The sequence below is a fragment of the Salvelinus sp. IW2-2015 genome, linkage group LG23 (genome assembly GCF_002910315.2).
Source record: "Salvelinus sp. IW2-2015 linkage group LG23, ASM291031v2, whole genome shotgun sequence".
Taxonomy (NCBI): Eukaryota; Metazoa; Chordata; class Actinopteri; order Salmoniformes; family Salmonidae; genus Salvelinus; species Salvelinus sp. IW2-2015.
The window spans coordinates 1,582,045-1,598,488 of NC_036863.1; the positions used below are offsets into that span (position 1 = coordinate 1,582,045).

Below are 16,444 nucleotides of genomic sequence, written 5' to 3' on the forward strand. Positions count from 1 at the left end.
AGAGATTCTTTATTTATTTGTGTTAACCAACCTCCAGAGGCTTCAATGCCATACAACTCTCCTTCCGTGCCTCCAGTGCTCTTTAAATGCAAGTAAACTAAATGCATGCTCTTCAACTCGACGCTGCCGCCCTCCAGCATCACTACTCTGGACGGTTTCTGACTTAGAATATGCGGACAACTACAATACCTAGGTGTCTGCTAGACTGTAAACTCTCCTTCCAGACTCGACATTAAACATCTCCAATCCAAAATTAAATCGAGAATCGGCTTCCTATTTCGCAACAAAGCATCCTTCACTCATGCTGCAAACATTCCCTCGTAAAACTGACTATCCTACTGATCCTTGACTTCGGCGATGTAATTTACAAAATAGCCTCAACACTCTACTCAGAAGACTGCATCCAGTTATCACGTATCCATCTTTTGTCACCAAAGCCCATATGCTAACCACCACTGCGACCTGTATGCTCTCGTTGGCTGGCCCTCGCTTCATATTCATCGCCAAACCCACTGGCTCCAGATCATCTATAAGTCACATTTTTGCAATGCAGCTGAGAGTAAATGTTCTAAAGTCTATTCTATGCATTTTGCCATGGCTRACGCTGGGTTMTTTTGCTCAAACATACTGCTAAGTTCATTGTTTTTGGATTTTTCTATTCTCCCGACTGTCTCGCTTTTATTTTGTTGATTGTTAGTTGTCAAAGATTATATTATTTAAAAAAAATAGGTCCATTATCTTTTCTACATACTTCATATCTCGTTTTAGTCATTTAAGTTCACACTGAAAGCGTTTTTTTCCATTCCGAAAAATTATGTCAGAAAAAAGTTTTCACTTAGCAACCCGAAAAAACACTTAGGTGGCCCACCCAAGGATTACAATGGCAGAAAAAAATCCCTGCTACTGTATATCTTCGCATTATTGTATAATTCAGAGACTACACTGTTGTTTATGTATGATATGTCATRTGACTTTTAAAACAGATGCAAAATTAAATCCCCCTCTTGGGAAAATAAAGAATTGAGAAATGCATCTGCTGGTTTATGAAGCTCCTGATCTGTGACTTATTTACCTGACGTTGATGTCAGCCTGGTGTTCCAGGAGGAACAGAGCACTCCTGCTGTCCTGTCTGTGGATGGCCATGTGGAGCAGGGTCTGACCGTTGGACATGGTGTTGTTGATAGATGCCCCAGAACCCAGGAGCTGGGCTGCTATGGTGTGCATACCTAAAGGGACAGACGAGAGACACAAACAGGCAGACTGTAAATGCTGTGGATTCAGTGAGACCAAACTACCCTTTTAAAATCCTATTTAAAATCCAGATGCTTGAACTTCTCTACTGTTGTTGTGTATCTGGATCTATCCAAGAGGAGCAGATCTCCAAGACGAGCAGAGTTCAAGACGAGCAGAGTTCAAGACGAGCAGAGTTCAAGACGAGCAGAGTTCAAGACGAGCAGAGTTCAAGACGAGCAGAGTTCAAGACGAGCAGAGTTCAAGACGAGCAGAGTTCAAGACGAGCAGAGTTCAAGACGAGCAGAGTTCAAGACGAGCAGAGTTCAAGACGAGCAGGTTTGGGGGCAAAGCACAGGCAAAGCTTGGAAGGGGAGCTTCTGCTAGAATTCAGTATGGACTACATCTATGGACTGTTTTAGTTGGACAGAGCCATATATTTATATTCATACTAAATACATGGCTCGGAGTTGGACTATCATGACTAGAAAACCTTTGGCTGCACATAGCCAGCCATACAGAGGAGGTATCTCATCAACGGGGCTTCAAGTTCCTTGGTGTCCACATCACCAACAAACTAACATGGTCCAAGCACACCAGACAGTCGTGAAGAGGGCACGACAAAACCTATTCCCCCTCAGGAGACCGAAAAGATTTGGCAGGTCCTCAGAATCTCAGAAGGTTCTACAGCTGCACCATCGAGAGCTACCTGACTGGTTACATCACTACCTGATATGGCAACACTTCACTGGGCCAAGCTTCCTGCCATCCAGGACTTCTAAACTAGGCGGTGTCAGAGGAAGGCCCTAAAAAATGTCAAAGACCCAGCCAACCTATTCATAGACTGTTCTCTCTGCTACTGCACGGCAAGCGGTACCGGACGGCCAAGTCTAGGTCCAAGAGGCTTCTAAACAGCTTCTACACCCAAGCCATATGACTCCTGAACAGCTAATCAAATGGCTACCCAGACTATTTGCATTGACACCCCTCCTCTTTACACTGCTGCTACTCTTTTATTATCTACTATGCATAGTCACTTTAATAACTTTACCTACTAGGTGTCGACCAAATATGATTTTCAATACCGATACCGATTATTGGAGGACCAAAAAAGCCGATACCGTTTAAATCGGACGATTTTATATATACACAGTTGAAGTCGGAAGTTTACATCCACTAAGGTTGGAGTCATTAAAACTAGTTTTTCAACCACTCACAAATGTCTTGTTAACAAACTATAATTTTTGCAAATCAGTTAGGACAACTACTTTGTGCATGACACAAGTAATTTTTCCAACAATGTTTACAGACAGATTATTCACTGTATCACAATTCCAGTGGGTCAGAAGTTTAACATACACTAAGTTGGACTGTGCCTTTAAGACAGCTTGGAAAAATTCCAGAAATTATGTCATGGCTTTAGATAGCTTTTGATAGGCAATTGACATAATTTCAGTCAATTGGAGGTGTACCTGGGATGTATTTCGGAGGCTACCTTCAAAACTCAGTGCCTCTTTGCTTGACATCATGGGAAAATCAAAATAAATCAGCCAAGACTCAGAAACAAAAAATTGTAGACCTCCACAAGTCTGGTTCATCTTTGGGAGCAATTTCCAAACGCCTGAATTACACGTTCATCTGTACAATACGATGATGTTCGCAAGTATAAACACCATGGACCACGCAGCCGTCATACGCTCAGGAAGGAACGCGTTCTGTCTCCTAGAGATGAACGTACTTTGGTGTGGAAAGTGCAAATCAAGTCCCAGAACAACAGCAAAGGACCTTGTGAAGATGCTGGAGGAAACGGGTACAAAAAATATCTAATCCACATGTAACAAGTCCTATATAAACATAACCTAAAGGCGCTCAACACAGGAAGAAGCCACTGCTCCAAAACGCCATAAAAAAGCCAAACTACGGTTTGCAACTGCACATGGGGCAAAGATCATACTTTTTGGAGAAATTTCCTCTGCTAGTCTGAGAAACAAAATAGATCTGTTGCCATAATGACCATCGTTATGTTTGGAGGAAAAAGGGGGATGCTTTGCAAGCCGAAGAACACCATCCCAACCGTTGAAGTACGGGGGGCAGCATCATGTTGTGTGGGTGCTTTTGCTGCAGGAGGGACTGTGCACTACACAAAAATAGATGCATTATGAGACAGGAAAATTATTGTGGATATATTGAAGCAACATCTCAAGACATCAGTCAGGAAGTTAAAGCTTTGTCGCAAATGGGTCTTCCAAATGACAATGACCCCAAGCATACTCCAAAGTTGTGGCAAAATGGCTTTAAAGACAACATGTTCAAGGTATTGGAATGGCCATCACAAAGCCCTGACCTCATCCTATAAAAATGTGTGGGTAGAACTGAAAAAGAGTGTGCAAGCAAGGAGGCCTACAAACCTGACTCAGTTACACCAGCTCTGTAGGAGGAATGGGACAAAATTCACCCAACTTATTGTTGAGAAGCTACCTGAAATGTTTGACCCAAGTTAAACAATTTAAAGGCAATGCTACAAAACTAATTGAGTGTAATGTAAACATCTGACCCACTGGGATGTGATGAAAGAAATAAAGCTGAAATCATTCTCTCTACTATTATTCTGACATTTCACATTCTTAAAATAAAGTGGTGATCCTAACTGACCTAAGTCAGCAATTTTACTAGGATTAATGTCAGGAATTGTGAAAAACTGGGTTTAAATGTATTTGGCTAATGTGTATGTAAACGTCCAACTTCAACTGTGTGTGTGTGTGGTGTGTGTGTGTGTGTGTGTGTGTGGTGTGTTGTATATGTATAATGACAATTACAACAATACTGGAATGAACAATGAACACTTATTTTAATAATATAATTAGATAAATAAAATCTAATTAGTCTCAAATAAATAATAACATGCTCAATGTGTTTAAAAAATAAGTAAAAGTGCAATATGTGCCATGTAAAAAAGCGAACGTTTAAGTCCTTGCTCAGAACATGAGAACATATGAAAGCTGGTGGTTCAATATTCCCAGTCTCTCAATATTCCAGTTAAAAAGTTTTAGGTGTAGTTATTATAGGAATTATGATGCGTCGACTATTTCTCTCTCTACCATTTGTATTTCATGTACCCTTGACTATTGGATGTTCTAATAGGCACTATAGTATTGCCAGCCTAATCTCAGGAGTGGATAGGCTGAAGTCATAGCAATGCTTGAAGCGCAGCGTTGTTTAAGAGCTGCTGGCAAACTCAGTTAGTGTTTGAATGAATGCTTTACGAGCTGCTGCTGCCCTACCATTTACATTACATTTACATTTAAGTCATTTAGCAGACGCTCTTATCCAGAGCGAACTTACAAGTTGGTGCATTCACCTTATGATGTCCAGTGGAACAACCACTTTACAATAGGCATTCTAACTCTAAAGGGGGGGGGGGGTTAGAAGGATTACTTTATCCTATCCAGTATCCTTAAAGAGGTGGGGTAGTCAGACCGCTCAGTTCAGACCCGTCTATCAATATCAAATCATAGACTCATTATTTCATTATAATATACACAGAAATACGAGCCTCTTGGTCATTAATATGGTCAAATCCGGAAACTATCATTTAGAAAACAAAACGTTTATTCTTTCAGTGAAATACGGAACCGTTCCGAATTTTATCAGAAACGGGCGGCAACCCGTAAGTGTAAATAATGCTGTTACATTGCACAATGTTATGTTCATAATTATGAAAATTCAGGCAAATTAGTTCGCAACGAGCCAGGCGGTCCAAACTGTTGCATATACCCTGACTCGCTGCAATGAACGCAAGAGAAGTGACACAATTTCCCTAGTTATATTTCCTTGCTAACATGAATTTATTTTAACTAAATATGCAGGTTTAAAAATAATACTCGTTGTATTGATTTAAGAAAGGCATTGATGTTTATGGTAGGTACATTCGTGCAACGATTGTGCTTTTTTTTCGCGAATGCGGCTTTGTTAAATCATCCCCGTTTGGCGAAGTAGGCTGTGATTCGATGATAAATTAACAGGCACCACATTGATTATTTGAACGCAAGACAGCTAGTATAAACTAGTAATATCATCAACCATGTGTAGTTAAACTAGTGATTATGTTAAGATTGATTGTTTTTTTATGAATAAGTTTAATGCTAGCTAGCAACTTACCTTGGCTCCTTGCTGTACTTGCGTAACAGGTAGTCAGCCTCACGCAGTATCCTCGTGGAGTGCAATGTAATCGGCGTCCAAAATGCCAATTACCGATTGTTATGGAAAACTTGGAATCGGCCCTAATTAAATCGGCCTTGCCGATTAATCGTTCTACCTCTACACTACCTAAATATGACCTCAATTACCTCGACTAACTGGTGCCCCCTGTATATAGCCTCGCTATTGTTATTTTACTGCCAMSCTTTAATTATAWKTAACTTTTTAAAAATRTTTTCTTAAAACTGCATTGTTGGTTAAGGGCTTGTAAGAATTTCACTGTAAGGTCCACACCTGTTGTATTCGGCGCATGTGACAAATACAATTTAATATCCATGGCATGCCAGACTGGAGGAAAAGGAAGAGGTGGTGTGTGCCCTTCACTACAAGGCACGTTTTAAAGCATGTCAAGTGTGAGAGCACCGGCCAGATCTTCCACACTGACGTACCTAGTAGCTACCTATCTGATATGAGTGTCAATGTTAATGAAGCCTACCTGTCCAGAGGGCTAGGCCTAACACCGTCTGGTCCATGGAGTCTAGGAGGCTGAAGTCGGGGATGATCTGCAGGTTGTTGGTGGCGTGAAGAGCATTGGCTGGAAACACCAGGAAATTACATTGTCAGTATGCAGGTAACAAATCCAACTTCCCTCCAGGGATAAATCATGTTTATTCATCCATCCATCCCCTGGTCTTATTAACATGGAGATGCTGCCCACTGTCCACTAACTAACACACCTTTCTGCTCCAGGATGACTGACACCACATCAGGGTGRTTGTGTACAATGGCCATGTGGAGGGGGCTCTGTAGGGACACCCCCTGGGCCTCATCGGGGAGGGCCTTCTGGGTCTGCAGGTTAGGGTTAGCTCCCTGTTGGAGCAGCTCTGCCGTCAGGCCCGCCAGACCACAGCGACACGCCGTGTGGAGAGGGGTTTCACCCTGTGGGGGAGGAGAGAGGGGGGAGAGGAGTTAGAGGGGGGGTAGAAAGAGATATACAGAGGAGCGACATCAATACAGAGAGACAAACAGAGACAGAAGAGGATAGAGGAGTGTTACAGCTTGTATGAAACAGTACTTTGTGATGCAGTACAGTTTGAAGCAGTACTTTGTGATGCAGTACAGTTTGAAGCAGTACTTTGTGATGCAGTACTTTGTGATGCAGTACAGTTCGAAGCAGTAGACTTTATGATTCACAATTGCACTGTAGTGTCTGAAGTAGTCATTTGTGATCAACTAGCAGAGCTGTATCACGTGATATTGAAGGACAACGTAACGTACCCATTTGTTGGCATGGTTGACCTTTGCCCCATGTGTGGCCAGGAAGAGGGCGGCAGCCTCACTGCCTGCACCTGCTGCCCTCTGCAGTAGACAGTTCTCTGAGGGATGGATGGAGAAAAGGAAGAAGACAGAAAAAGAGAGTAAGAATAACAAAGATAGTAAATGTAGTAGTGCACTGGTCTCCCTATTGTTTGTTTAAATTTTTATTTATTTTTTCCTTTATTTAACTTGGTAAGTCAGTTAAGAACAAATTCTATTTACAATGACGGCCTACACCAGCCCAAACCTGGAAGACGCTGGGACCAATTGTTGCGGCTGCCCTATGGGACTCCCAATCATGGCCGGATGTGATACAGCCTGGATTCCAACCAGGGACTGTAGTGAGCCTCTTGCACTGAGATGCAGTCCTTAGAACCGCGTGCCACTCGAGAGCCCGTTCCATTGTTGTATCATTCGTCCAATTTACAAACATTCATAAACATGTAGACATTTAGTGTGTTCCTTCAATTAGACATTTCTGTATTGTATTCTCAGGTTGACATATAAACGCCCCCTCAGAGAGAGACACAGCTTAATGTGAACCATAACATTCTTTAACAAAAACATAGATAACATGGATTTTCAGGATGCTATCCTCCACAGCATGGCCTTCTCTCCGGTTAATTTTGGTCAAATTAGGTTTGTAGGTTTGAAGTTTTGATCTGGAGCGACATATGGTTTTGCTTCCAAGGTTTTATTTTTCCAAGCTGTACGGCGGGTGCTCTAGCCAACAAACAGCAGAGACCTGAGGACACTATTCCAACCTGGAACTGAGCCAGATACAAATTCAATTAGCACTAAAGGTGTGAAGTAAAAGTCCTTTGGACCCAACAAGTGTCAGGGGTCTTTGAAGCGTCCTCTGAAGCCGCCTCCTGCTGTTCAGAGATCATTCACTGGCATTTTCTACAAGAAATCTGACTCCAGAAATAAAAGCTTCTCCCAAGTGGATGTGACACCTACTCCCTTGTCTGCTGCACTGCTGCTTGGATTCACCTGGCGATCTGTTCACCGTCTGCCCTAGCCCGTTTCCTGGTACAGGTACCTCCACCACACTCAACGCTCTCTCCCGAGCTTTCGCTTGCCTCCAGCACACACCACTGTTGGGGCGAGTGATCTGAACTTACAATGCTAGCACCAAGTCATATATATTTTAGTTTTTTCTTGCGCAATTTTCCTCATGACTCCTGAATACTTTTTTGACTACAAACTTTCTTTACCCAACCGTGGGACTGACTAGGTTTGTTCCCACACTACCTCTCTATTGGTTACACAGACTTTTGCCTCCCATCCTATTCTAACCAATCTCTGCCGGCTTTGTATTCATTTATCTGATGAAATTTTGTACAATATGATCTTGTTGCATCTGATGCACATTGATGTCATAAATCATCACTGCAGAGCTCTCCCTGTCCTCTGCCGTGCCCTGATTGTATTACTGTTGATGATATCTGAAATGTGCATGACACCCTGGCCACCTACTGTTGCTACCCAATTCTGACTGTGCTCTGATATCTGCTTCACTCATTTCTGCTCTCGTAAAAGCCTGGGTTTTCTGCACGTTTTAACACTAGAAGCTATTACCTCAAATGGATCAATTGAAAGTGTGGGTTCACAGCTGCAATCCAGATGTGTGGTCATTACTGAGACGTGTTAAGAAAGAGTGTTTTGAATATTGATGTTAACTTTTCTGGTTATAACCTTTTTCGCAAGACAGATCTTCCAAAGGTGGGGAGTGGCAATCTTTACAGTCTCTCTTTATGTAGTTGTGTGATGTGTGTTTTGTCCTATATTTATTTATATATATATATATATATATTATATATATATATATATATATATATATATAGTATATATATATATATATATAATACAGTGGGAGAACAAGTATTTGATACACTTGCCGATTTTGCAGGTTTCTCCTACTTACAAAGCATGTAGAGTCTGTAATTTTTTATCATAGGTACACTTCAACTGTGGAGAGACGGAATCTAAAAACCAAAAATTCAAGGAAAATACATTGTATGATTTTAAGTAATTCCTTTGCATTTTATGGCATGACTGAAGTATTTGATTACATCAGAAAAGCAGAACTTAATATTTGTAACAGGAAACCTTTGTTTCAATACAGAGATCATAACATTTCCTGTAGTTCTTGAACCAGGTTTCACCACACTGCAGCAATTTGTGGCCCACTCCTCATACAGACCGTTCTCCAGATCCTTCAGGTTTCGGGGCTGTCGCTGGGCAATACGGGAATTCAAGCTCCCTCCCAAAGATTTTCTATTGGGTTCAGCTGGACTGGAACCCAAAGGACCTTGAGTGTTCTTACGGGGGAAGGGGGCCCCAACTTCCAGACCCTTGTGAGAGTTCGGAGGGCACTCCTTGTTGCTTGGCTTGTGTGTTTCGGGTCCATTGTCATTTCGCGTGAGACCAGCCAACGACCCATCTTCAATGCTGTCTTACTGAGGGAAGGAGGGTTGTTGCCAAGATCTCGCGATACATGGCTCCCCATCCATCCTCCCCTCAATTACGGTGCAGTCGTCCTGTCCCCTTTGCAGAAAAAGGCAGCCCCAAAAAATGATGTTTCCACTCCATGCTTCACGGTTGCGGAGGGTCTGGCGGTTGTCTCAACCTTCTTCTTCCTCCAAACACCAGCGAGTGAGTTTAGGACCAAAAAGGTATATTTTTGTCTTCATCAGACCACATGACTTCTCCCATTCCTCCTCCCTCCGGATCATCCAGATGTCATTGGCAAACTTCAACGGGCCTGGGACATGCGTTGGCTTGAGCAAAGGGACCTTGCGTGCGCAGCAGGGATTTTATCTACATACGGCTTTGTTACTAATTGGTTTCTTTAGACTGTGGTCCCAGCTCTCTTCAGTCATTAAACCAGGTCCTTGCCGTTTGTAGTTCTGGCGCTATCCCTCACCTTCCTCATATCATGTGATGCCCCACGAGCGGTGATATCTTGCATGGAGCCCAGTCCGAGGTGATGACCGTTCATCCTTGGAACTTCTTCCCAGTTTTCAAATAATTGCGCCAAAACAGTTGTTGCCCTTCTCACTCAAGCTGCTTGCCTATTGTCCTGTAGCTCGTCCCAGCCTTGCAGCGTCTACAATTTTATCCTGATGTCCTTACACAGCTCTCTAGTCTGGCCATTGTGATGAGTGTGCGAGTCTGTTTGAGTTGAGCGTGGTGGACAGGGTCTTTTATACAGGTTTACGAGGTTCAAACAGGGCAGTTAATACAGGTAATGAGTGGAGAACAGGAGGGCTTCTTAAAGAAAAAACTAACAGTCTGTGAGAGCCAGAATTCTTACGGTTGGCTAGGTGATCAAATACTTATGTCATGCAATAAAATGCAAATTAATTACTTAAAAATTCATTACAAATGGTGATTTTCTGGATTTGTTGTTTTAGTTCCGTCGTCTCACGTTTGAAGTTTACCTATGATAAAAATTACAGACCTCTTACGTGCTTGTTGTAAGTAGGAAAACCTCAAAATCGGCAGTGTATCAAATACTTGTTCTCCCCACTGGTATATATATATATATTTTTTGTTTAATAATCCCAGGCACCCGTCCCCGCAGGAGCCCTTGTGGCCTTTTGATAGGCCATCATTGTAGAAGTAAGAATTTTGTTCTTAACTTGACTGTGCCTAGTTAAATAAAAACGGTTTAAAAGTTTGGAAACCAGTACCTGTGGCGGTGGTCTGGTGGCGTCTGGTTACTGCCTCTCTGGATGAGCTTGGCTGCAAAGCTGTTTTCATCAAACGATGTTCCGTTCTCCACCACCAGAGCATCGTCCTCGAAGGGGTTAACGTTGGGGTCAGAGGACACGGTGATGTACTGCAGGGCCAGCCACAGAGCTGTACTACCCTCATGGTCCTTCAGCTCCAGGTCCAGCCTGAGGAGAGAGGCACAGGAGGAAAGGGGGACAGGTGACAATGTTACACCAGGAAATAGAGGCGGCTACTCAGGGTGTTTTTAAAATCAGGTCATTGGCTTAGTGTTTAGTAAAGGTTTTCCTGTTTTAACTCACTGTTTGCACTGTAGGAGCTGGTTGAACACAGGCTCGTTCCCCGACACCACCGCTTCATGCAAAGGAGTTCTGGGAAACAAAAACAATCAATATATAGCGCCATAGTATTGGGACAATTAGACGGAAAAAAAAAACTCAGGTAACTCACACAAACAGATCAAAGTGAAACTTAAGTCGATTAAGAAACTTAAGTCGATCTCAGATCCATTGTCTGGGGCCAAGTTAACCTCTCATTTCATGTCAGAAGTCCTGACCATCATGCTTTTAGGGAAAGGGGATTTATTTGGTACATGGTCAAACTCGCAGTTTAATACAATTCCAGTCCTTTTCAATATTGGAAATCAAATAAAAGAATCCATATGACGGAAGAGAACTTTAACCCCTGTGGAACCAACGGCAGATGCTCTATAAAGATTAGAGGCCGATTTCAAGTTAAAGAACAATCAAAAACATAGTGATTTTAATAGACTTTTGTTATATATCACACCAGGTGAGGTCATTTAAAATCAGGATGACTACCCACCTTCCCTTGCTGTTCTGCATGTTGGGGTTGGCCCCTGTCTTGAGCAGAACCTCTGCGATGTGGGCCATGCCACTCATCACGTCCCCAGAGTGCTTCCTGGGACTGAAGGAACACACCAGGTGCAGGGGGGTCTCCACCGCTCCGACCGTGGCCGCGTTCACCTGGGCCGAGTGGCGGATCAGGAAAGTGGAGGCAAACTCATCACCTGTGGGGGCGGAGGGAGAGAAGAAAGGGATGAGTGGAGGGGGAAACATGATCTACATCTCCATTCAACGACTGGTTATGTAAAGGTCACAGGAGGCTGGTGAGGGAAGGAAGGCTCATAATTAAGACTGSAATGAAGTGAATGGAATGKTATCAAACACAAGGAAACCATGTGTTTGATACTATTCCACTCCAGCCACTACTATGAGCCCGTCCTCCACAATTTAGGTTCCACCAGCCGCCTGTGGCGCAGTTGCTTTAGTGCGCACGTGTGGAGAATCAGAACACACACTGGGGTGTGCCTTACCCTCAGCACTCAACACGCTTTATCTCTAGCCCAGCGTTGAGCGTTCATAGGGAGGGTTGTGTTATTGTCTCTAGCCCAGCGTTCATAGGGAGGGTTGTGTTATTGTCTCTAGCCCAGCGTTCATAGGGAGGGTTGTGTTATTGTCTCTAGCCCAGCGTTCATAAGGAGGGTTGTGTTATTGTCTCTAGCCCAGCGTTCATAAGTAGCTTGTGTTGATTGTTCTAAGCCCAGCGTTCATTAAGGAGGGTTTGTTAGTTGTCTCTAGACCCAGCGTATCATATGAGGAGGCAGTTGTAGTATTGTCTCAGGCCCTCGTCATAAAGGTGAGGTTTGTTGTTTATTGCTCCATGCGTAGCCGGTTCATAAGGAGTGTGTTATGATGTCTCTAGCCCAGCGTTCATAACGAGCGGTTGTGTTATTGTCTCTTAGCCCAGCGTTTCATAAGGAGGGTTGTGTTATTTGTATCCAAGATCCCCAGCCTATCATAAGGAGGGTATTGTGTGTAGTTCCTAAGTACCCAGCCGGTTCAATAAGCAGACCGTGGTTGTTATTGTCTCTAGCCCAGCGTTCATAAGGAGGGTTGTGTTATTGTCTCTAGCCCAGCGTTCATAAGGAGGGTTGTGTTATTGTCTCTAGCCCAGCGTTGAGCCTGAAGCAATATAGTACATGACATACTGTAGGGAATGTGCGGCGCCCCCTACCTCTTTGGATGGCCTTGTGCAGAAGGCTCCAACCACTCTGGTCCACCATGTCCACATCTGCCTTGTTGTTAACCAGCGTTGTGGCGATACTCTCCAGTTTACCAGACAGAGCCAGGTCCATGGCCAAGTCCCCATTGTTGTCCAGTTCATTCAGCTTCCCAGGCAACTAGGCAAGTGGAGAATAGAAGAACATGTATTCYACTCTACACTGAACAAAAATATCAACGCAACATGTAAAGTGTTGGTCMCATGTTTCATGAACGGAAATAAAAGATCCCAGWAATGTTCCATTCGCTCAAATTTTGAGCACAAAATTTGTTYACATCCCTGTTAGTGAGCATTTCTCCTTTGCCAATATAATCAATCCACCTGACAGGTGTGACATATCAAGAAGCTGATTAAACAGCATGATCATTACACAGGTGCACCTTGTGTTGGGGACAATAAAAGGCCACTCTAAAATGTGCAGTTTTGTCACACACCACAATGCCACAGATGTCTCAAGTTGAGGGTGTGTGCAATTGGCATGCTGACTGTAGCAATATCCACCAGAACTGTTGCCAGAGAATTTAATGTTCATCTCTCTACCATAAGCCTCCTTCAGCATTGTTTTAGAGAATTTGGCAGTACGTCCAACCGGCGTCACAACCGCAGACCACATGTAACCACGCCAGCCCAGGACCGCCACATCCGGCTTCTTCACCTGCGGGATCGTCTGAGACCAGCCACTCGGACAGATGACGAAACTGTTGGTTCGAACAACCAAAGATATTCTGCACAAACTGTCAGAAACCGTCTCAGGGAAGCTCATGTGATTGCTTGTCGTCCTCACCAGGGTCTTGACCTGACAATGGCACTTTGAATGCACAGAGAAACTGTGACAAGATCCTGAGGCCCATTGTCGTGCCATTCATTCGCTGCCATCACCTCATGTTTCAGCATGATAATGCACGGCCCCATGTCGCAAGGATCTGTAAACAATTCCTGGAAGCTGAAAATGTCCCAATTCTTGCATGGCTTGCATACTCCCCAGACATGTCATCCATTGAGCAGGTTTGGGATGCTATGGATCGACGTATATGACAACGTGTTCCAGTTCCCACCAATATCCAGCAACTTTACACAGCCATTGAAGAGGAGTGGGACAACATTCCACAATCAACAGCCTGACCAACTCTATACGAAGGGGACGTGTCACGCTGCATGAGGCACATGGTGGTCACACCAGATACTGACTGGTTTTCTGATCCACGCCCCTAACTTTTTTTTGTTTAAGGTATCTTTGACCAACTGACGAATATCTGTATTCCCAGTCATGTGAAATCCAGAGATTAGGGCCTTACTCATTTATTTAAATTAACTGATTTCCTTATATGAACTGTAACTCAGTCAAATCTTTGAAATTGTTGCATGTAATATTTTTTGTTCCGTGTAGATAGAAAGACGTGTAAAAAGAAGWCCGTCTAGTTAGCTTCTCAACACTGATCTGTCATCAGCGCCCAACAGACTCTGAATACAGGCCCTGCTCCAGATGAGATAACAGGACATTCGTCTTCCGTGAAACCTGTTACACTGAACATACTTAAGGGTTGCCTCCGAGGCGAACGTGTGTAGGTGTCGCTCACCTGCGAGTCCATCTCAATGAGGTAGAGGAAGACCACRTCTTCCCTCTCGACCTTGATGGCTTTGTGAAGTGGGAACTCCGTTTTAGACTTGATCATCTTGTAGAGGAGCGGAGCACTCATAGTGCTGAAGTCCTCTTTCCTCAGGTCATCCTGTCGAGACAAAGATATATATATTTTTTTTAATTGCTCTGTCATCTAGGTTATAGAAATATGATTTCTAGAACAGACATTCCCATTAAAAGGTGGTCTTAAGGAGGRGTCTTGTCCCATCTAATACTTCTAGATGGTGTTACATTAAGACAGRTTGATGTGGGTTTTGTTTCAATACTTCATTTCTTTATATTTTCCTTAAGGGCGAAATGGACAAAATTACATATCTAGATTTTTACAAACTTATAGGCGATTCACGAGATGTGTGTGATTATATATATATATATATATACACACATATACATATCACACACACTTAATATATCTCGATTTTTAAAATAAAAGTTCTCTAAATACGCTATGTTGAACAATTAAAAAAAGGTCAATACACTGCATTTCAAACAGTCTGGAATAATGTAATGATTTCAGGGCTTGTAAATTTATACCGAGATTAAATATAAGCCTATAAACCTATAAACTCTAAGACCCACTAATAATTTAATCAAAATAGTTTAACCTGCTTTTTTTTTTTGCAATACTCACTGATCTTGGCTTTCAAGATGGTGAAAATGCAGTTTTTTGATACAAATGTAACCAGAACCATGAATAATGAACATTCACTAATAACGACTAACTTCCTGTAGCAGGCCTTATAGAAAATATACACAGCTCTCATAAACAATCTCTCAAGCACAAGCCCACCTGCTAGTGAGTAGCCAGCTATTCTTTATATATCTCAAGTTCAGCCAATTATCTATTTTCTAGCTAACAAACTAGAAGTGTTATGAATACACCCTACTCTCCGACTGTTTGCACAACAAGAATGATGTTGAAATCAAGTGGCCTACTTGGATAAACTGCTTATTTCTCAGAATGAGAACGACTTGTCAGTTCCTTATATAAAATGTATTGTTATGCTCATTGCACATTTATAAAAACCCRGACGAGACGACTAGAACACAACGGTGTTGGTCTAAACTGCTGCTAGCGGTACGTGGTACCTCAACGCCGCGCGCAACAGAAACGGAGCATAAAACATTCACAATCATGTTCAGTAATACCGCGGTTTTAGTAGGGTCGGCGCTGTTGTAAATTTGGGTAATTGAGACAAAAAAAAGGGTATCGTTACAAAGTACTACTCTATTATAGTAAAATAACATCTCAACGTGTTTCGGTGCACATATGAGTGATTATGATGGACATAACCTCAAGTGCAAATAGCGAGTTGAAACTGCTTATTGTCAGAGAGGAACAGATTATATTTTGTCTTTGTTGTTGTGAACGGCAGKGGGAGGGGCTTGGTGTTGGAATGTGCACAGGGCACACAGCATGGAAGGAGGGGCTTGGTGTTGGTGTGGGAAGGTGCACAGGGCACACAGCATGGAAGGAGGGGCTTGGTGTTGGTGAACAAAAGAGAAGAGATTATATTCAAATTAATTGGAAATGTATGTATTAGTTGAATGTTCTAAATGCCTGTATCGGCAAAAATCTAGGTTTTTAATAATATTTTTATGTTTTATAAGTGGTTTTTGTCTGGTCTCGTTATTCCTTTCTGTGCTGTGACACCAAAAGCCCCTCCTTCCATGCTGTGTGCCCTGTGCACCTATCCACACCACCAACACCAAGCCCCTCCATTCCATGCCTGTGGTGCCCTGTGCACCTTCCCCACACCAACAGACCAAGCCCCCTTCCATAAATGGTGTTGCCCTGTGCACGCTTCCCAGGAACAACGAGCGAGGGAGCGCCCTCCTTAACTGGCTGTGTGCCCTGTGCACCTTCCCACACCACATCCGAAGCCCCTCCGTTCATGCGTGTGCCGCTGGTGCACCTTCCCACCCCAACACCAAGCCCCTCCTTCCATGCTGTGGGTGCCTGTGCACCTTCCACAATGACCAACACCAAGCCCTCCTTCCATGCTGTGTGCCCTGTGCACCTTCCCAGCAGCCAACACCGAAGCCCTCCTTCCATGTGTGTGCCCTGTGCACCTTCCCAACCCAACCCCAGCCCCTCCTCTCCATGCTGTGTGCCCTGTGCACCTTACCCAACACCAAACCAAGCCCCTCCTTCCATGCTGTGTGCCCTGTGCACCATTCCCCACACCACCCAAGCCCCCTCTGTCCATGCTAGTGTGCCCTGTGCACCTTCCACAG

General features: G+C 43.4%; 1 protein-coding gene across 1 annotated transcript in view; it reads right to left on the bottom strand.

The window, feature by feature from the left end:
• The window catches only part of LOC111950208 (rabankyrin-5), a 46,949-nt gene that overhangs the window by 20,219 nt on the left and 10,286 nt on the right, over positions 1–16,444 (bottom strand). The window contains 10 exon segments of the mRNA XM_070434300.1: positions 1,073–1,226; positions 5,924–6,022; positions 6,165–6,366; positions 6,706–6,803; positions 10,443–10,452; positions 10,454–10,649; positions 10,785–10,853; positions 11,308–11,512; positions 12,520–12,685; positions 14,145–14,294. Coding sequence (XP_070290401.1) covers positions 1,073–1,226; positions 5,924–6,022; positions 6,165–6,366; positions 6,706–6,803; positions 10,443–10,452; positions 10,454–10,649; positions 10,785–10,853; positions 11,308–11,512; positions 12,520–12,685; positions 14,145–14,294 — 1,349 coding nt within the window.